Consider the following 21,471-nt stretch of genomic DNA (forward strand, 5'->3'; position numbering starts at 1 on the left):
AAATCAGGATGAATTAAAAGATATTTAATGTCTACATTGTACTGCATGATTACTTCTTGGATATAGGTATGACAGAAGACATGGATCGCTGTCACAGAAGATTCTGCATGTTTTGTACGGTCTTGGAATGGGATGATGCTTTCGTCCACGTCCAACGTGTTCGGAAGGAGGACTTATCTGAGGAGTTTGCAGGACATCAGGCAATCCACTGTGTTTTTGCAACAGTCTGCAGGCAAACTTAAATGGATCAAGCCCACTTTTTAAATTCTTTCACTGAGATTCGGTGTTGCTGGTTAGCCCAGCATTTATTGTGATCCCTAAATGTGGTGGTGATGGTGAATCATTTTCTTGAACCACTGTGGAGGAGGTACACCATCAGTGCTGTTAGGGAGGGAGTTCTGAGATTTTGATCCAGTGAAAGAACAGTGATAGTTCCAGGTCAGAATGGTGTGTGGCTTGGAGAAGAGCTTTCAGGTGCATTTGCTGTCATTGTCCTTGAAGGTCGCAGGTTTGAAAGTTGCTGTCAAAGATCTAAAGTTCATTTACTAATGTCACAAGTAGGCTCACATTAATACTGCAATGAAATTACTGTGAAAATCCCCTAGTTACCACACTCTGGCACCTGTTTGGGTCTTTGTTGAATTTTCCTTATATATTAATGACCTAGATCTTAGTATACAGGTGACAATTTTCAAAGTTCATGGTGCTATAAAACTTAGAAGTATTGTAAACTGCGAGGAGGATAGTGCAGAATTCAAAAGGCCACAGACAAGGGGGGGGGGGAAGGAGAGAGGGGGAGGGGGGGAGAGAGGGGGAGGGGGGAGAGAGGGGGAGGGGGGGAGAGAGGGGGAGGGGGGGAGAGAGGGGAGGGGGGGAGAGAGGGGAGGGGGGGAGAGAGGGGAGGGGGGGAGGGAGGGAGGGGGGAGGGAGGGAGGGGGAGGGGGGAGGGAGGGAGGGGGGGGGAGAGAGGGGGGGGAGAGAGGGGGGGGAGAGAGGGAGGGAGGGAGGGGGGGGGAGGGAGGGAGGGAGGGGGGGGGGAGGGAGGGAGGGAGGGAGGGGGGGGGGAGAGAGGGAGGGAGGGAGGGGGGGGGAGAGAGGGAGGGAGGGAGGGGGGGAGAGAGGGAGGGAGGGAGGGAGGGAGGGGGGGGGAGGGGGGAGGGAGGGAGGGGGGGAGGGAGGGAGGGGGGGAGGGGGGGAGGGAGGGAGGGGGGGAGGGGGGGAGGGAGGGAGGGGGGGGGGAGGGAGGGAGGGAGGGAGAGAGGGAGGGAGGGAGGGGGGGGGAGGGAGGGAGGGAGGGGGGGGGAGAAGGGGGGGAGGGGGGGGGAGAGAGGGGGGGGAGAGAGGGAGGGAGAGGGGGGGGGAGAGAGGGAGGGAGGGAGGGGGGGGGAGAGAGGGAGAGAGGGAGGGGGGGGGAGAGAGGGAGAGAGGGAGGGGGAGGGAGAGAGGGAGGGGGGGGGGAGGGAGGGAGGGAGGGAGGGGGGGGGGGGAGAGGGAGGGAGGGGGGGGGAGAGAGGGAGGGAGGGGGGGGGGGGAAGGGAGAGAGGGGGGGGGAAGAGGGAGGGAGGGAGGGGGGGGGGAGAGAGGGAGGGAGGGAGGGAGGGGGGGGGGAGGAGGGAGGGAGGGAGGGGGGGGGAGGGAGGGAGGGAGGGGGGGGGAGGGGGAGGGAGGGAGGGGGGGGGAGAGAGGGAGGGAGGGGGGGGGGAAGAGGAGGGAGGGAGGGAGGGGGGGGGGAGAAGGGAGGGAGGGAGGGGGGGGGAGGGAGGGAGGGGGGGGGAGGGAGGGGGGGGGAGGGAGGGAGGGAGGGGGAGAGAGGGAGGGAGGGAGGGAGGGGGGGGGGGGGGAAGGGAGAGGAGAGGGGGGGGGGGGGGAGAGGGAGGGGGGGGGAGAGAGGGAGGGGGGGGGAGAGGGAGGGGGGGGAGAGAGGGAGGGGGGGGGGGGAGGGAGGGGGGGGGAGAGAGGGAGGGAGGAGGGGAGAGGAGGAGGGGAGAGGGAGGGGGGAGGGGGGAGGGAGGGGAGGGGGGAGGGGGGAGGAGAGAGGGGAGGGGGGAGGAGAGAGGGGAGGGGGGAGGGGGGAGGAGAGAGGGGAGGGGGGAGGAGAGAGGGGAGGGGGGAGGGGGGAGGGGAGGGGAGAGGGGAGGAGAGGGGGGAGGAGAGGGGGGAGGGGGGAGGAGAGGGGGGAGGGGGGAGGGAGAGGGGGAGGGGGGGAGGAGAGGGGGGAGGGGGGAGGAGGGGGGAGGGGGGAGGAGAGGGGGGAGGGGGGAGGGGGGAGGAGAGGGGGGAGGGGGGAGGAGAGGGGGGAGGAGAGGGGGGAGGGGGGAGGAGAGGGGGGAGGGGGGAGGAGAGGGGGGGGAGGGGGGAGGAGAGGGGGGAGGGGGGAGGAGAGAGGGGGAATATCTGGATGGGTGCTTACTGGATTGGTGCAAACTCGATGCAAACTTCTGCACTGTAGGGATTCTGTAACTCACCAAAGCTTATGGATAGCATAGCTGCTTTTTTCTAAAAGGACAAGGGCCGCAGACAAGTGGAAATACCACGACCTGCAAGTTCCCCTCCAAATCACACATCCTCCTTATTAGCAAACATATCACCTAGCCCAGCAGTTGACTTAGAACTGATGCGGACTAGAGGAATCTATTTAACCATTCCTTCATTGCCACTGGGTCAAAATCGTGGAACTCCCTAACAGCAGTGTGTGTGTGCCTACACCATATGGAATATGTTGATTCAAGGAGGACCATTAGGGATGGACAATAAATGTTTGGCCTACTTGGTGATGCTCCCATCTCAACACTGAATAGAAGGTAAATTCTAGAATTCCCCCATCACCCTGGACAATGAGCCCTTAGCAACCTGCTTCAGACAGCGCAAGTGTATAGCCCCATTCCCACCAAGCATTTTGTGACTAAATGTCGCTGTTACAAAAAGGAAACATTTCCAATCTCTTAACATGTTCAACGTAGTTACCTGTTCCAGCTAGTTTTGGCATTTTCAGGAGTGAAAATTAAGTTAATTATGAAATTTTAAAAATAACAAACTGATTAAATGAAAACATTGAATTAAGATTTTAACGCCAGAGGTCCTACTGTTTCCTTTCTATCCTGCCCGAGAGCAACAAAAAATATTTTTGAAAGAAAAGCGCCTCCTCCATTTTCAATCCATTTTTCAAATCAGACCGGCAGTTAGAAACGCGCAGGCGCAGCGCCGTACCTCCCACCCAGTGGGGACCGTGGGGCATGCGCACTGGACTCCACTTACCACGGGCGTGTACACTGGGTTTCGGAAGTTGGAGCATGCATATTACATTCTGATGCTTGGGGTTTGCGCACTGGGCTCCGGAAGTTGGAACATGCGCACTGGGCTCCGGAGATTGGGGCGAATCGTACGGGGCCCGGAAGTGGCGCGCGAGCCGGCGGCTGCTTCCTGTCCGTTGGGCCGTTCCGAATGTTGTGGAGCCGCGAGCTGGGTAGCGACCGTTTGAAAGCGGCGGGGTTAATGGGAGCGCGAGGCGCAGCCGGCAACTATGCTGCGGTCTGGTAATGTAAGTCAGTTCCTGATAATATCATCCTGTCCATTCCATTGTACATCTGTCCGGGAATGTCAGACAATAACATTACATCACCAGATATCTTGTACTGTCATTGCTGGATTGTCATGTATGGGCTCGATGGGCAGAATTACTGTTATCATTCTGTGATTGCGTTCTATTGTCATGCAAATCACCAGTCTGGAAATGTCAGGCGATAATCATATTTGATGAGGGTAACTGAGCAGATTGTGTTCTATGTTTGGCAATGAATGTCACACTGTGCAACATGTTTAATGTATCTGTAATGTAATTCACCCCGTATAATGCATTATAACATATTTTGTAATGTCAGTCACAAATGCATTATAACATATATCTTGTAATGTAAGTCACACTAACGCATGATAACCTCGTGTAAGGTAAGGCACTCTGCAATGCATTATCATGTATTGTAAGACACACTGCAATGCATTATATCTTGTAGTGCAAAGCACACTGCAATGCATTATATCATATATCTTGTAATGTAAATAATATTGTGTATTGTGTGTCGCAGTATATAATGTATTATAACAGTGCTATGTAATGCATTGTAATATATATTGTAAGTCATACTGCCTAGTGCGTTAGAACAGAATATATGGTACTGCAAGTCATATTTTACATAATACAGTGCATTTCAGATAGGCAAAACTGCTGAACCATCTGGTAATGTGATACAATAAAATTGCATAATGTAGGGAAAACTTTACAAGTTACAATATGTTAATGTAAACCAAGCTATACATAATGTGCAGGTAAAATTATAGATTATTATTTTGGTATTGTTAGTAACTGTGCCAATAAACATAGCTAATAATGTAATGGGAGCTACAAATTACATAAAATGTAAGTGGACTTATATTCGATTATAGTATATCCTGATAGGGTAGACTGTTCAAATACATAATGTAGATAGATGAATCTCCTTGCTAAGCAGCTGACTGAAACTGAAATGAAGCACTTTATTTGAAGCTAGCTAATATTTTTTCCTTTATAGTCATGAAATATATTTTTCCTCACGTTTTCAATTTAACATTTGCTGATTTTTGGATTTGCAGCTTCTATTACTTTATTTTAGAAATCTTTTTCAAAAAATCAACTTAATCTTAATGTTTATTTGCGTTTTCTCTTCCGCACATCTTGGTAATTGTCCTTACTGTTTTATTGCTATCCATATTTTTCATGTGTTTTGTTCTGAAATAAAAACAGAAAATGCTGAAAAATCTCAGCAGGCCTGGCGGCATCTGCAGAGAGAGTAAGTGGAGTTAACATTTTGACACTATGATTCTTCAAGACTTTGAAATGTATCTGAAATTCCAAAATATATTAAACTGCAGTGCATTGTGACGAGAGCTGCTTGTACCCTGGATACTGCTGTGCATCTGTTCTATTCAGAAGATTTACGGTGACAGAATCACGCTTACCGCCTGTATCATTATTTCGATACAGAATTCGAGCAGTGCATCTATCGAAGTATTTGGTTTCTTGTCCATTACTAAATAGTTAGTTTTGTGATTCACTTGGGAATCTGATTGGTTTGACAATAGGCCAAATGCATACATATCCCTGCTGGCAGATAGGGTTTGCAAAAACATTGTGATCTTTTTTGGCTGCTTTGATCTGAATGCTTTTCTTTCGCTAACCTTGATGAAAGGACCTTAACCATTGACTCTTTGGTTGGGCTATGGGGGCTGTAGAATATATATCATAATTAATTATTATTGCACTGAAGAGAAAAAGTGCCACTTTCTTCAGTTACTCATTTGGAGCAGATTAACCCTCATCTGTTGAATTAATTGCATGTACAGTGGTGTGCAGTGAAATACCCACTCCTTGAAGTTCAGGATTTGTAAAACAAACTGATCTCTTTCTTCTCCTCCACTTACTTTTCATATGTTTCTGTGCAGTTTTAAAGATAATCACAGCAGGAGGAATGGATCTTTCATGTTACAAAAGGCAAAAAACTTAATTTTGTATTGCACTAGTTACAACCCTTGGGCAGACCCTAGGACATGGGGAGGAGATCTGGTTAGGGATCACATTTTATTTTAAGTAGATAATGGTTAAGGTTCAAAACACCTGCTTTTGGAACCACCAGGACATTATTCCCATTGTGAGTCATTAATCTCACTGAAACGTAGTCTTTTTCATGAGGGTTTCTAATCCCCTACCTTTGAAGATCTCTCCTCAGAATTTACTCCAAACATCATTTCGAGGGCTTTTACAATAGCCACCAGGATCCTGGATTCTCTAGTACACTCAAACACTTGCCTGCTAGCACACTTTCCGATCTATGACCGTGCCAATTAGAACACTATTCCACACGAGTACTGTTGCTCTTTACTTAAAGTCTGCCTGCCCACAGCCCTTTCTCTAACTTTTTAACTCAACGTAACTAGGACCTCTGTCTGTCCTCATCTCTGTGGCACTTGTTGAATGACTGCCTCAGGAAGAACTGTTCACTGGCACTTGAACTAATTTGGTGATCCCCTCCAACTCGATTTTCAAATTTGCCGATGACAGCACCGAAGTGGGCCAGATCTCAAATAATGATGAGATGGGGCACAGGGAAGAGAAAGAGAATCTGGTGAATTGATGTGATAACAATAATCTCTCCTCAGTGCCTGTGAAACAAAGGGTATAGTCATCAACTTCTGGAAGCATAGTGAAAGACGTGCTCCTGGCTACATCAACAAGGATGAAGTGGAAATGGTCGAGAGCTTCAGATTTCTAGGTGTCCATATCACCAACAACCTGCCCTGGGCCCTCCATGCCGACGCTATAGCTAAGAAAGCCCACCAACAACTCTACTCTCTCAGGAGGCTACAAGTCTTACCAATCTTTACAGTTACATCATAGAAAGCATCCTTTCTGGATGTATCACAGCTTGGTATGGCCCCTGCTGAGACCAAGACTGCTAGAAACTACAAAGGGTTATGAATGAAGCCCAGTCCATCATGAAACCAGTCTCCCATCCATTGACTCAGTGCTTTAGAAAAGTAGCCACATAATCAAGGACTCCATGCACCCCAGACATACTCTTCCACCTTCTTCCTTTGGGAAAAAGATACAAAAGTCTGACGTCATGTACCAGCCAGCTCCAGAATAGCTTCTTTCCTGCTGCCATCAGACTTTTGAATGGACCTACCTTATATGAAGTTGATCTTTCTCTACACCCTAGCTATGACTGTAGCACTACATTCTGCACCCTTTCCTTCTCTGTGAACGGCATGCTTTGCATAGTATGCAAGAAACAATACTTTTCACCATATACCAATACATGTGACAGCAAATCAAATATAAAATCTGTCAAAACACTCCTAGAGGAGCCACCTTTATTACTAGCAAGAGCCGGTGTTACAAGCACTGGAACATGTTTTTCTTAAACGTTACCATTTCCACGGACTGCTAAATTAACACCCAGGGAGCCACAGATCAATGAATTTCCTGACCTACATGTGATTCAAACATCTCAAAACACTTCCCATATGGTCAGTTATTTTGAAGTGCAGTTACTAACATTGAGAGCAAATTCTAGAGCCATATTGACCAAAGCAGATTAGAACAAAAAAAGCTGCGGTTAGCCATTCTGATTGCCAAAATAGTACAAGCTAAAATATAAGAGTAATATTCTAAAGTAAGAGTAATATTAGAAGTAAATGTATCTTCAAAGCAAATGATGAATATATCAAAAAAGAACATAAGAACATAAGAAATAGGAGCAGGAGTAGGCCATCCAGCCCTTCGAGCCTGCCCCGCCATTCAGTAAGATCGTGGCTGATCTGTCGCTGCTCAGTTCCACTTTCCCGGCCTCTCACCATAACCCTTAATCCCCTCTCCTATCAAAAACCCATCAACCCACGTCTTAAAAATATTTAGCGAGGCAGCCTCCACCACTTCAACGGGCAGAGAATTCCAGAGATTCACCACCCTTTGAGTGAAGAAGTTCCTCCTCAACTCCGTTCTAAACCGCCCCCCTTTTATCTTGAAAAAGTGCTGGTTTGAAACACTACTTCGTGGATAAAACTTTGAGGTGCACAAAATTTTTAGTCTAAAAGGCAGGTGACATTATATTTTGAGTGATTTGAGTATAAAGGACAAATAACTTGACCGTACTTAAAACTAAACCTGTAAAAAGATCTCCCATGTAAAGTTCAGGGTGGGTCTTTTTCTGTTATATCTATGGTTTGCTAGTGCATAGATCTTAGGACATTTGGGGAAATAGGGATTTTAATTAAATAGCATATTGCAGTATAAATTGATGTCTTTCCAGAAACAGCTCATTGTCGCTTGTTACAATTTCTCAGATTTGTCATAATCATGTACACTGTTTTGCTATTCTGTGGAATCATGGAATCCCTGCAATGCAGAAGGAGGTCATTCAGACCATCGCATCTGCGCTGACTCTCCAAAAGGCCATCTTATCCAGGACTATTCTGCTTACCATCAAAAGTGCCAGTGGGGGTTGGAAAAATTCTGGCCTTGGCCTGGTAGATGGACTCGCTTTTTCCATTTTGTTTTCTGTCAAGCACGAAAATAATTTCATGTAAAATTTCTACTATCTGAGTTTAATTACTGTAATTTTCAAATGAGTCGTACCAGCAGAAAACTGGAACTGAGTGATGTGATCTACATCGTGTTTCTGCTGCCAGTAAATCATTTGCAAGTTTATTGTTCATAAATAAATGCACTTTGAGATAGAAATCATTTTTAAAATTCATCCTTGGCATAATTAGTCATGCTGAGAAGCTGCTGGTTGGCTGCCTCCTTGGATTGCTGTGTGTAGCAGTTTGGTACAACTTTGTGTCTCATTCATTTGCTTCAAAGTTAAGAGTCAACAATGTTGGTGTGGGTTGTGACTGAATTGGGTGTTTGCAGTAATCTAATAGCTTCGTGGTCAATTCTGCTGACACTAGTTTTTTCCAGATTCCCCAACTACTGTGGCAGGAATTGAATTCCAGTAATTTAGATTATTGACTTGATTTATTATTGTCACATCTATTAGAATACAGTGAAAAGTTTTGTTTCTTGTGTGCTATACAGACAAAGCATACTGTTTATAGAGAAGGAAAGGAAAGTGTGCAGAATGTAGTATTACAGTCATAGCTAGGGTATAGAGAAAGAACAACTTAATGTGAGGTAGGTCCATTCAAAAGTCTGATGGTAGCAGGGAAAAAGCTGTTCTTGAGTTGATTGGTACGTGACCTCAGACTTTTGTATCTTTTTCCCGGCAGACAAAGGTGGAAGGGAGCATGTCCGGGGTGCCTGGGATCCTTGATTACGCTGGCTGCTTTGTTGAGGCAGTGGGAAGTGTAGACAGAGTGAATGGATGGGAGGCTGGTTTGCCTAATGGATTGGGCTACATTCATGACCTTTTGCAGTCTCTTGCGGTCTTGGGCAGAGCAGGAGCCATACCAAGCTATGACACAACAAGAAAGAATGCTTTCTATGATGGATCTTTAAAGGCTGGTGAGAATCATGGCTGACATGCTAAATTTCCTCAGTCTTCTGAGAAAATAGAGGCGTGGGTGGGCTTTCTTAACTATAGTGTCAGCATGGGGGGACCAGGACAGGTTGCTGGGGATCTGCGCACCTAAAAAGCTTTTGTCCATTTCTACTTCATCCCCGTTGATGTAGACATGGGCATGTTCTCCTTTATGCTTCCTGAGGTCGATGACAATCTCCTTCATTTTGTTGACATTGAGGGAGAGATTATTGTCGTCACACCAGCTCACTAGATTCTCTATCTCATTCTTGTACTCTGTCTCGTCACTGTTTGAGATCCAACTCACTATGATGGATAAAAGCAAATTACTGTGGATGCTGGAATCTGAAAGCAAAAGAGAAAATGCTGGAAAATCTCAGCATGTCTGGCAGCATCTGTAAGGAGAGAAAAGAGCTGACCTTTCGAATCCAGATAACCCTTTGTCAAAGCTTTGATTTTCCAGCATTCTGCTGAGATTTTTCAGCATTTTCTCTTTTGGTTCCACTACGGTGGTTTTGTCAACAAACTTGAAAATTGAGTTAGTCCAAATCACTTGATTAGTATTCTGTACATATATAGTTAGCTATGCATATTTGAAAGGTACATTTCTCACTGCTGTGTACCATTCTATGATGTTTTTAAAAATTAAACTACATCAGATGTTCCCCTGTAAATCAAATTAAGGACCATGAATGCCATTCAATTTGCAACATCAGCAGTGAGATCCATTGAGGATTTCCTGGATTGTGAGCAGTTTGTTACATGAGATTCATCCTATCCGTTCAGGCATTATCTCGAGTTACCTGAAGCCAGGGAGAGGAACTTTGTGTTTCAGTGATTAATGTACTCTGTTGCTTCAGCTGATTTTGTCTGCCAAGTTTTATACCTTTCTGATCCTTAAGAACAGAGATTTTTGGTAGGAATCAAATTTGATTTTTTTTTTGTTTTGACAATTATTCTGGATTATCCAGAACTTAGTCAAGCAGTTGGATGCCATCATTGCAAAATTAAGCATTAAAATAAAGAGTGGTGTTCCCATCATGAGTATACATATTTGCAGATGTTTTTGAGTCGGGCATTTAGGATAAGAAAAGGAGCAGGCTGAGAATGGAGCAGCTGGAAGTGTCTATAAACATAGGTGCAGACCCACTAAAGGAGCCAGATTGATTGCCAATGCATGAGTAAGTTGAAATACAACCTGAAGAAGGCAGTACCTTGAATATGAATTGTAAGGAAAGGTACTGGAAGATGGAATTGTTCAATGTATCAAATACTAAGACTGTAACAACTTGCCATAGTCAAATAAGGTACCATGGCCATCTCGGTGCTATGGCTTGGACACAAACCAGACTGGAGAAAGTTGAGCAGGAATGGTGGATAGTTTAGTCTTGAAATTGAGTAGCAATGACACTAGTGATGAATGAGGCTGAAATGTTAAAGCAATCAAACATACAAATTAGGAGCAAAAATAGGCCCCTTGAGCCTGCTGTGCCATTCAATAAGATCATGGCTGGCCTGCTTGTAACTTTGACCCCATATTCCTGCCTACCAATAACCTTTTATCCCTTTGTTAATCAGGAAAGTGCCTAACTCTGCCTTAAATAATTCAAAGACTCTGCTTCCACTGTCTTTTGTGGAAGAAAGTTCCAGAGACTCTCAAACCTCAGAAAAAAAATTCTCCTCCTCTCTGATGTAAATTAGTGGCCCCATATTTTTAATCAAAAATCTTTGTAGCTACACCTCTGGGAACAAAATAACTTTCTGATTTTCATTTTTATTAAAATTTGAGAATTGATGCTTTTTGTAATGTTATTGGAATATCAGGCATTTTTGTTATAGCTATGAATATTGAGTCTGCTGTTGATATTGTAAAAGTTCAGTATTAATAATCTCCCTGGCAAACATATGCTGCATGTCTTGAGTTTCCCATTACCACTCAAAATATAGTCAGGTGTGTTGTAACCTTACAGAGTTAGGACAATAAAACCCAGCATTGAATAAGTTGCCTATTGTAATCTCGTAAATGCAAGATTACAGTTCACAATTGTAACCTTAGTGGGAAATGATGGCGTAGTGATAATGTCACTGGTAATCCAGAGGCCTGAAGATTATGTGAACAAGGGTCATAATCCACCATGGTAGTTGGTGAAATGTAAATTCAGTTAATTGCAAAAAAGTCTGGAATGAAGAAAACTAGTCTCAGTGATGGTGGTCATAAATTATAATTGATTTAATATAAAAAACTTAATGTAGTTCACTGAAGGAAATCTGTCGTCCTTTGTTTGGTGTACATGTGACTCCAGATTCACAGTAATTTGAATCATAGAATCTCTACAGTACAGAAGGAAGCCATTCGGCCCATCAAGTCTGTACCGACCACAATCCCACCCAGGTCCTGTTCCTACAACCCCAGATATTTACCCCCTTACACCAGAGTCAATTTAACATGGCCAATCAACCTAACTCTGGCTATCTTTGGTAAGGTTACTGCTGTCAACCAATTATTTGGTCGACTCTTAATTGCCCTCGAGGGTAATTAGGGGTGCCTTGCCAGCGACACCCATATCCAGTGAATGAGTAAAAACATATGCATGTCTCCAATCTTCTGAAAGGCTAAATTCCCTTTTGAATAAGGTGAAGCTGAACACAAATTAATATTAGTTTATTCATTTATGTTGTCATTAAGTAAATGAATAAAATATCATTCATTGTAAATCTCCCCACATTTGACTTGAATTTTGTATTTCTGATTTTGATTTCTTGTATCTCTGTGAGTGACATTTCGTATTCTGCACATTAAACGTTCCCACAAAGCTGACGTTTATGCCACTTCTCGCCCCTCCTTCCATCTGCACGGATGAGTGTCTTTCAGGCTGTGTAATAATGTATTCAATCTTTCCTTATATCCCATATATAAAGTGTTTGAACATAAGAACATAAGAACATAAGAAATAGGAGCAGGAGTAGGCCATCTAGCCCTTCGAGCCTGCCCCGCCATTCAATAAGATCATGGCTGATCTGTCGTGGCTCAGTTCCACTTTCCCGCCCTCTCCCCATAACCCTTAATCCCCTCTTTTATCAAGAACCCATCAACCCGCTTCTTAAAAATATTTAGCGAGGCAGCCTCCACCACTTCAACGGGCAGAGAATTCCAGAGATTCACCACCCTTTGAGTGAAGAAGTTCCTCCTCAACTCCGTTCTAAACCGCCTCCCCTTTATCTTGAGGCTGTGCCCCCTAGTCCTACTGTCTTTTTTGAGCGGGAAGAGTCTCTCCACCTCTATCCTATCCATCCCATTCATCATCTTATACGTCTCAATGAGATCTCCCCTCATTCTTCTAAACTCTAACGAGTACAAGCCTAGTTTATTCAGCCTCTCCTCATAGCTCAACCCCCTCAACTCCGGTATCAGCCTAGTAAACCTCCTCTGCACTCCCTCCAGGGCCAAAATATCCTTGCGCAGGTGCGGCGCCCAAAACTGCACACAGTACTCCAGCTGCGGCCTCACCAATGCCCTATACAGCTGCAGCAAGACCTCCCTACTTTTATATTCAATCCCCTTCGCTATGAAGGCCAGCATCCCATTCGCCTTCCTGACCACCTGCTGCACCTGCAAGCTGGGTTTTTGCGACTCATGCACAAGGACCCCGAGGTCCCTCTGCACCGTCGCCTGCTGCAGTTTTTCGCCACGTAAGTAATAGTCCTTCCTACCATTCTTCCTACCAAAGTGGACCACCTCACACTTGCCAACATTAAATTCCATTTGCCATTTCCTGGCCCATTCGCCCAGCCTATCTAGATCCTTCTGCAGACTCTCCACACCCTCCGCACAATTTGCCTTTCCCCCAATCTTGGTGTCATCAGCAAATTTCGACACCCTGCACTCGGTTCCCTCCTCCAGATCATCTATATAAATGGTAAATAGCTGAGGCCCCAGCACCGACCCCTGGGGCACCCCACTAGTCACCAACCGCCAATCCGAATAGCACCCATTGACCCCCACTCTCTGCCTCCTATTTGACAACCAATCCTCTATCCACGCTAACACCCTACCCCCAACTCCATGTCCCCTGACCTTCTGCAATAACCTCTTGTGAGGTACCTTGTCAAACGCCTTCTGAAAATCCAGAAAGACCACATCCACCGGCTCTCCTCTATCCACTGCCCTAGACACATCCTCATAGAACTCCAGTAAATTTGTCAGACACGACTTCCCTTTAATGAAACCGTGTTGCGTCTGCCCTATCAAGCAATTCCCTTCAAGATGCCTCGCAATTTCCTCCTTAATGACGGATTCCAACATTTTACCTACCACAGACGTTAAACTAACCGGCCTATAATTGTACTATTCCAAGGGCAACAGTTCTGATAGCTTGTATAATAACTTGCTGCAGAACACAATAGCATACCTATTTTCTCACCTATGTTCGAATTACTCCAGCCTAACTTCCTCTGTCAGATTAACCCTTTGTTATTTCAACTTGGAATTGGTTTTATTTATCTTCAAAATCCTTTCATAACATCATAAATACCAAAATCCAGCAGTTTGAAAGTACGATGACGGTGATCCTGTAATTGGAACAGCTTAAAGTAAAAATGAAGCATTGGTGAAAGGAATTGAGAAAGGAATGTTAAATATATTTAACTTGGTTTTTTAAAAGGCAGCCCCTGCACTTATGTGATCTCAAGGGATACAGTAGCTTCGCCTAGTTAAAAGAACAGGCTTGACCTTATTAACTTAAATCCATGCCATGTGGATTTTACCATGGCAGAATCTGATAAGCTGCTTCAGTCTTTAATGTACATTTACTGGAACTGGAATCTCCCGTAAGTCAAGCAGCAAGCATTGAGGACAAACAGGCTATAAAATTTCCACCTGTATATATGGCAGGTAGATTTTAAAATGGATCTTCCCTTTGGCAGTTATGCCTCAATGTGTTCTCATAACCTAGTAAAAAGTCTGACAACACCAGGTTTTAGTCCAACCTATTTATTTGATAATATACTCACAAGCTTTCGGGGTTAGCCCCTTCGTCAGGTGAATGGAGAGTTCTGGCCTCAGACAGAGCATATAAAGCACAGACAGTTTAGAGATCTCATAACCTAACCATGAAAATATCATTGACAATTTGGCATTGGCTATCAAAATGATTTGTTGAAATATTTAATGTTGGTATGTGATTTTTGGTGCTTTATGCTGAGCCACAGGCATTCATTGTGCTTTTACGCTACAAAATCTGGAATTGCAGTGGGCAAGTGCTAATGAAACTGCAGCCTGGACAGCAATAACCTTTATTCTTTAACTATGACCCAAAACAGATAGATTTGCATTTCCCTTGTGGATAATTGCATGCCAAGCAAATGAGAAGGATTTCTAACCTATCTATGGCTCTGCACAAAGTGTGATTTTCAATTACATGTTTCAGTTTACTCTACTGGTGCCCTCAATGACACAAGTTGAAGTCTGTGAAGTTATAATTGAGCAAATTACTTTACTAACACCATTCTGTAAAATGTGTGCCCTAACATGGCTTGCTGTGATCAATATAAAACTGTGAACATAATCATATAATTGTTATTAGTATCCAATGTCTCATCTTGACCTTGGGATATTATGGGGTCCATATTTTCTGCAGGTATATTGCAGTTTACAGATCAAATTTTTTTTATATAGCCTTCTAATAAAGAGAGTTTGTGTGTGTGTGTGTGTTACTTAGCAATGTTAAAGATATTGCATTGAAAGTAAAATGGAAATGCACTTACTTATTCATTTTTATATAAAGTTTCATGATGCTGTGTGCTTGTAGTTTTGATTAGTCACCTAAAGCTTGATTATACCTTGTTATCAGTCCAGCCTATTTCCTATAGCAGAGTTGGCAATGAAGAGGTTGTCAAACAATTTATACACTGCAGCAAGGCATAAATATGGATCATTATAAAGTGACATTTTGGTTGGTGATGCTTTTTCATACATATTTTGAAGATGGGCTTAAAATCACTCTTTCCCTGTTGTGATGAAACCCTCAATTATAATATGCATTCATGTAGTATAACCTACTCTACAGAGCAGTATTCCTGAGCATTTTCCACAGAGGTGAATACCACCTCCACTCTGGTCTACTCCTGCTCCTAATTCATATGTGAATGGGAAAAGTGAGGAGAATAGATTAGGAAGGAGATACAAAATTTTAAAAGAAAGGTGCTAAGAAAGTTTTGGAGGTTGGAAAGGATTTTACCAAGAAAAAGAATTTTGAAAGGGAGCTGCTGAAGATGGGGATCTAGTGGCAGAAGAATTTCTAACAGTGATAGAAGTCAGAGATGCGAAATAGATTAAGTTTGGAGGTGCAGGAGTGTGTGTTGGGGCTTAAGTTAAGAGGCAGTCATGGAGGCAAGGTGGGCAACTAGGAGAATTTTAAAAAAATGAGCTTGAGATAATGAAAATAGGCCAAGTTTTCACAGCAATAGAGTAGTGAACGTGGATAATTTTGCAGAAGTAGAACAGTCTGATTTTTAATTTTTAAACTTTCAGTTGACTGGAAATGTTGTACTTTGAACTGATCCAGAGCACACTGCTTAATAATGCAAGGTCACATTCCAAGGTGCAGGCGAGAAACAAATCCTCAGGCAGTGTGAAAAAAGAGACATTTTCTATAATCCAGCCACCCATCAAAATTCGTCACTGCGCACGCCTCTCTCTGTGCGGAATTAAGAAGATTGGGAAGTGATCTTATTGAAAGATACAAGAACCAGAGGGAACTTGACAGGGTGAATGTTGAAAGGATGTTTCCCTTTGTGGAAAAGTCTAGCAGTTTAAAAATAAAGGGCTCCCGTTTAAGACCGAGATGAGAAGAAATATATTTTCTTAGAATCTTTGGAACCCTTCCCCAGAGAGCGATGGAGGCAGGGTCAATAATATTTTTTAAGGCAGTGGTAGATGAATTCTTGGCTAACAAAGGTTACTGGAGGTAGCCGGTATGTCGAGCTGAGACCACAATCAGATCAGCCATCATCTTATCGCATGGTGGAGAAGGCTTGCGGGGCCAAAAAACCTACTTCTAAACCTATATCTAGTGTTCATACGTGTGTATCATACTTGACTGCTTGACTACCTTTTATAAGCATCTTTTTAAAAGTGTAGGTTATGTGAGTTACTTATTTGAAACATAAATGGACTTTTTAAAAAATTTGCTGTTAAATTCTCCCTTCGGAGTTAAAACACACTTGGTTTTCATTTTTAGAAAAGCTTTGATTACTTAGTTGGATTATAGTATTCAATTAATGTTGACTTGGCTCACTCAATGGCACTGTCATCTCTGAGTCACAAGATTATGGGTTCAAGGCCAACGAGGTCAACCGCATTGATAACTTTGGTATGTGGTAGAATCTGCTTCTTGTGAACATATTTTGTGATCAGTAGACATAATGTCCTATTACCATTTCCAAAATTCATTTTTACAATGGGCTTTTGTACTGTATATATCATTCTGGATAAGATTCTAATTAATTTGCCCTGAAAACCAAGTGAAAATTGCTTGAAACTGAAGGCTTTGGAATGTATGTATGTATGTATGTTGACTTTTTGGTTGCGTATGGCAACGTTTGTTTGTGATCATCATACCAAGATTTAATTTTTTGTGTAGTTGGCCTTAATAGTATAACCTACTCTACAGGCTAGACGAGAGGATAGAAACAAAATCAGCGTTTTTGATCTAGAACACAAATGGTGGGAAAACCAAGTGTTTCTAAGAACATTGTGCATGATATTTGAATCATTCCCTTGTAAATTAGGAAATGGCTTGCCCCATTTGCAGAACTGAATTTTCTGGCGCCACAATTAGTTTTATTACTTGTAGTAACGAAAGAGGTGATCTATTAACTATGTTCCAGTGCTGCTAAAGGGAAATCATGTATTTCCTCAAGTTTGTTTGCCTGCTCAGGTATTCAGTTTGACCTTTACAACTGACATTCCTTCAGCTTCATGTTAAACTAGCTTTAAAGAAACAATGAACTTTATTTAAACCTTTAGCTATTTGAACACACTTAATCTACTTTTGGTTTTATGTTCTGTTCAAAAATGATGTTCACCAGAATAGAATGTAATTTAATGTCTTATGCAAATCCAACATGTCCTACAAGATGGAGCATCTTTTAGACTTTCTATCAAAATATGGACTGTTGTGGCTTTTAGTTCAGGTATATCACTTTTTTTTGCTGCTGTCTTGAATTTCAAACAGTAGCTACCTTGCTGATAGGGTGGGTGTTGAGTAATCTGTAATGTATTAGGTCAGTGCATTTGAACGTCTGAATGTTGTATTCTCAAATTTAGCTGTAGACTGCTCCCAATGAATCAATAATGGTAGGAATTTTAATAGCTTTAATGTACCAGTGATGGCATTCTTAAGTGTCTCCTTAGTGCATCATGTTCCCACTGACAGGCCTTATGAAGGCTTTTAACAAATTCGCTTTGCCAAATCTAGGTCTATCAAAATGTGTTTTGCCTTTAAGATGCAATTTAACCCTGTTCGTGCAGCTGCTTATTGTTTCTATTGATAAAATTGTGAAACCAGTTATCCCCCCCCTCGCTGCTGTACCATGGAATTCAGGCAATCTCATCAATTACAAAATTTGCCTGTGGTTTAGAAAGAAAGCTGGAACTTGCATTTGTACAGCACCTTTCACAATATCAGAAGGTCTCAAAGCACCTTGCAGCAAGCGAATTACTTTACGTGTATTCATTGCTGTCATAAATGGACTGTGCAATGCCTTCCCAAATGAATCTTCTCTCTTTGCTTGATCAACAGTTAGGGACGCCAGTAAGTCAATGGGAATGTGAGGTTGAAATGTTGGAGAGTGTGCACAAATCTCCGAACAACTCATCTGCCAGACTCTTCAAGCATCACATGTGACAGAGCATTTTGATTGTGTATTGGATTCATAAGTCCTCTTAGAACCCATCAAACTGGAGTCAATTCAAGTCACCCTCAATCCCAGCAGAGTGCCTAAGAAGAAACTTATGCACAACAAAATCCCATAAACTGCAATGAGATAAATTACCAATTAATCTGCTTTGTAAGGTTGGTTGACTGCTATGTATTGTTGTGGGCAACCTCTGTTTTTTAATAATGATGTGGAGATGCTGGTGTTGGACTGAGGTAAACACAGTAAGAAATCTCACAACACCAGGTTAAAGTCCAACAGGTTTATTTGATAGTATACGCCACTAGCTTTTGGAACGCTGTTCCTTCGTCAGATGATTAGAGAGTTCTGATCAAGTTCTGCCTGAACTTGCAACATCTCACTTACTGTCCTGTCTGCAGACAATACACATCTCTTTAACCCTTGCTCAGTGCTATCTCCACTCACATTGTCTGCACCTTTAAGACTTGAACAGCAGACTAGCTATAAAGACTTGCATTCTAATCAATATTCTGTAAACTGTGTGTGCCTTTATATGCCCTGTTTCTGATCAGAACTCTCCACTCACCTGACAAAGGAACAGCATTCCGAAAGCTGTGGCGTATGTTATCAAATAAATCTGTTGGACTTTAAGCTGGTGTTATGAGACTTCTTACTGTGTTTACCCCAGTCCAACACCGGCATTTCCACATCATGACTACCATCGACACCGCAAGCTGCCAGCTCCAAGTGGAGAGGATCTCTAAGAAGATCGCACATATCAACACACATCAAGTCTTTACAAAGATTCAAGAAAGCAGACAAGATACTGAAAGAACTACAGATCATGAACCCACTCAGGTTAACCTATAACATAGACTATGCTGAGATACTTTGTCGCCGCATCTCTCTCACACTCTTCAACCATCTCGTACACCAGCTCTACAGCAAACGCCACATCCTGGAAACCAAGATAGAATTCATATTCTCAACTTGCGCTCAGGACACAGACCAGCTGCAAAACTCTGCCAAGCAGATGAGACAAAGAAACTACACCATCTACATGCACACCAAAAACAGGAAACTTGAGAAACTCAACATCATCACCAGCAGCAACCAAGCCTCCAATGGCACTATAGTAGAAAACAGTACCACTGCAGGGAAGTCTACTGTCAACTTGTTGGACTACACACTTCAACTAGATGAAGTCCAAGTTCTCAGCCGAGGGCTCAATTTCTGCCCCACCACCAAAATGGACCCCCATCAGCCTTGCAGCAGATACTGAGGAATTCATCAGGTGAATCAGGCTGCGGGAGTTCTTCCACAAACCCCAAGAGGCCAACAGCGAACACAATGAGACAGCCAATGAACCGGAATAGCCAATAGAGAGATCCTCAGTGCAGCGACCGAAGAGGAAAGAGTCCAATGGACTCCTCCGGAAGGCTGCTGCCCTCTACTGGACATGTATGCCTAAGCCATCAGGAGGTGCGTCAACACCAGTTTCATCAACCGCACTCACAAGACAGCCCTGAACATCACCCAAGCACAAAGCAATGCCATTCACGCTCTCAAGACCAACAGCAACATTGTCATCAAACCAGCAGACAAAGGAAGGGCCAGTTACCCGCAGATCCGACCAAAGAACACACCCGTCAACTCAACACTCTGATCAAGACCTTTGATCCAGACCTTCAGAGCACCCCCCGTGCTCTCATCCCATGTACTCCCCGCACTGGAGATCTCTACTGCCTCTAAAAGATACACAAGGCAAACACACCCGGCCATACCATGGTTTTGGGCAATGGGACCCTGTGCAAGAACCTCTCTGGCTACGTCGAGGGCATCCTGAAATCCATTGTACAAAGAACCCCAGCTTTTATCGCGACGCTATGGGCTTCCTACAGAAACTCAGCATGCATGAAGCAGTTGAACCAGGGGCACTTCTCTTCACAATGGATGCCTCGGTGCTCTACACCAGCATCCCCCACGACGATGGCATTGCTACAACTGCCTCAGTACTCAACGCCGACAACTGCCAGTTTCTAGATGCAATTTTACAACTCATCTGCTTCATCCTGGACCGCAGTGTCTTCACCTTCAACAACCAGTTGTTCTTCCAGACACACGGAACAGCCATGGGGACCAAATTCACACCTCAATATGCCAACATTTTCATTCACAGGTTCGAACAAGACTTCTTCACAGCACAGGATCTTCAACCAATGCTATACACTAGATACATTGATGACGTTTTCTTCCTTTGGACTCATGGTGAACAATCACTGAAACAATTATTTGATGACATCAACAAGTTCCTTCCCACCATCAGACTCACCATGGACTATTCTCCAGCATCAGTTGCATTCTTGGACACACGCGTCTCCATCAAGGACGGTCACCTCAGCACATCACTGTACTGCAAGTCTACAGATAACCTTACGATGATCCACTTCTCCAGCTTCCACCCTAAACACGTTAAAGAAGCCATTTCCTACGGACAAGCCCTCCGTATACGCAGGATCTGCTCAGATGAGGAGGATCACAACAGACACCTCCAGACGTTGAAAGATGCCCTCATAAGAACAGGATATGGCGCTCGACTCATCGATCGACAGTTCAGACACGCCACAGCAAAAAACCTCACTGACTTCACCAGAAGACAAACACGGGACATAGTGGATAGAGTACCCTTCGTCGTCCAGTACTTCCCCGGAGCGGAGAAGCTACGACACCTTCTCCGGACTCTTCAACATGTCGTTGATGAAGACGAACATCTCGCCAGGGCTATCCCAACACCCGCACTTTTTGTCTTCGAGCAACTGCACAACCATTGTCCGCAGTAATGCGGAAACTACCCAGCCTTCAGGAGAACAGTGACCACAACACCACACAACCCTGCCACAGCAACCTCTGCAAGACATGCTGGATCATCGACATGGATGCCATCATCTCATGTGAGAACACCATCCACCAGGTCACGGCACATACTCTTGCAACTCGGTTAACATTGTCTACCTAATGCAGTGCAGGAAAGGATGTCCCGAAGCATGGTACACTGGGGAGACCATGCAGATGCTACAACAACGGATGAATGGACACCGCTTGACAATCACCAGGCAAGACTGTTCCCTTCCTGTTGGTGAACACTTCCGCGGTCACGGGGATTCGACCTCTGATCTTCGGGTAAACGTTCTCCAAAGCAGCCTTCACGACATACGACAGCGCAGAATTGCTGAGCAGAAACTGACAGCCAAGTTCCGCACACATGAGAACGGCCTCAGCTGGGATCTTGGGTTCATGTCACACTATCTGTAACCCTCATGACTTGCTAGAACTTGCAACATCTCACTTACTGTCCTGTCTGGAGACAATACACATTTCTTTAACCTATGCTTAATGTTATCTCCAACACATTGTCTGCACCTTTAAGACTTGAACAGCAGACTAGCTGTAAAGACTCGCATTCTAATCAGTATTCTGTAAACTGTGTGCCTTTATACGCCCTCTTTGAGATCAGAACTCT

General features: G+C 44.0%; 1 protein-coding gene and 1 long non-coding RNA gene across 3 annotated transcripts in view; one reads left to right on the forward strand and one right to left on the reverse strand.

Moving 5' to 3' along the window:
* LOC145351925 (uncharacterized) overlaps nucleotides 1-3,151 on the reverse strand; it is a 55,006-nt gene extending 51,855 nt beyond the window's left edge. For both annotated transcript variants that reach the window (XR_013888475.1, XR_013888474.1), the window contains exon 1: nucleotides 2,965-3,151. This is a non-coding gene — a long non-coding RNA (uncharacterized LOC145351925). The remainder of the gene's footprint in view (nucleotides 1-2,964) is intronic.
* A 253-nt stretch (nucleotides 3,152-3,404) lies between these two features.
* Nucleotides 3,405-21,471, forward strand: part of LOC145351932 (calcium-transporting ATPase type 2C member 1) — a 90,044-nt gene continuing 71,977 nt past the window's right edge. Inside the window, exon 1 of the mRNA XM_080201731.1 lies at nucleotides 3,405-3,538. Within this exon, the coding sequence (XP_080057857.1) occupies nucleotides 3,521-3,538 (18 nt within the window). The 5' untranslated portion in view covers nucleotides 3,405-3,520. The remainder of the gene's footprint in view (nucleotides 3,539-21,471) is intronic.

This window comes from Carcharhinus amblyrhynchos, chromosome 2 (genome assembly GCF_965287045.1).
Source record: "Carcharhinus amblyrhynchos chromosome 2, sCarAmb.v2.hapA, whole genome shotgun sequence".
Classification (NCBI taxonomy): Eukaryota; Metazoa; Chordata; class Chondrichthyes; order Carcharhiniformes; family Carcharhinidae; genus Carcharhinus; species Carcharhinus amblyrhynchos.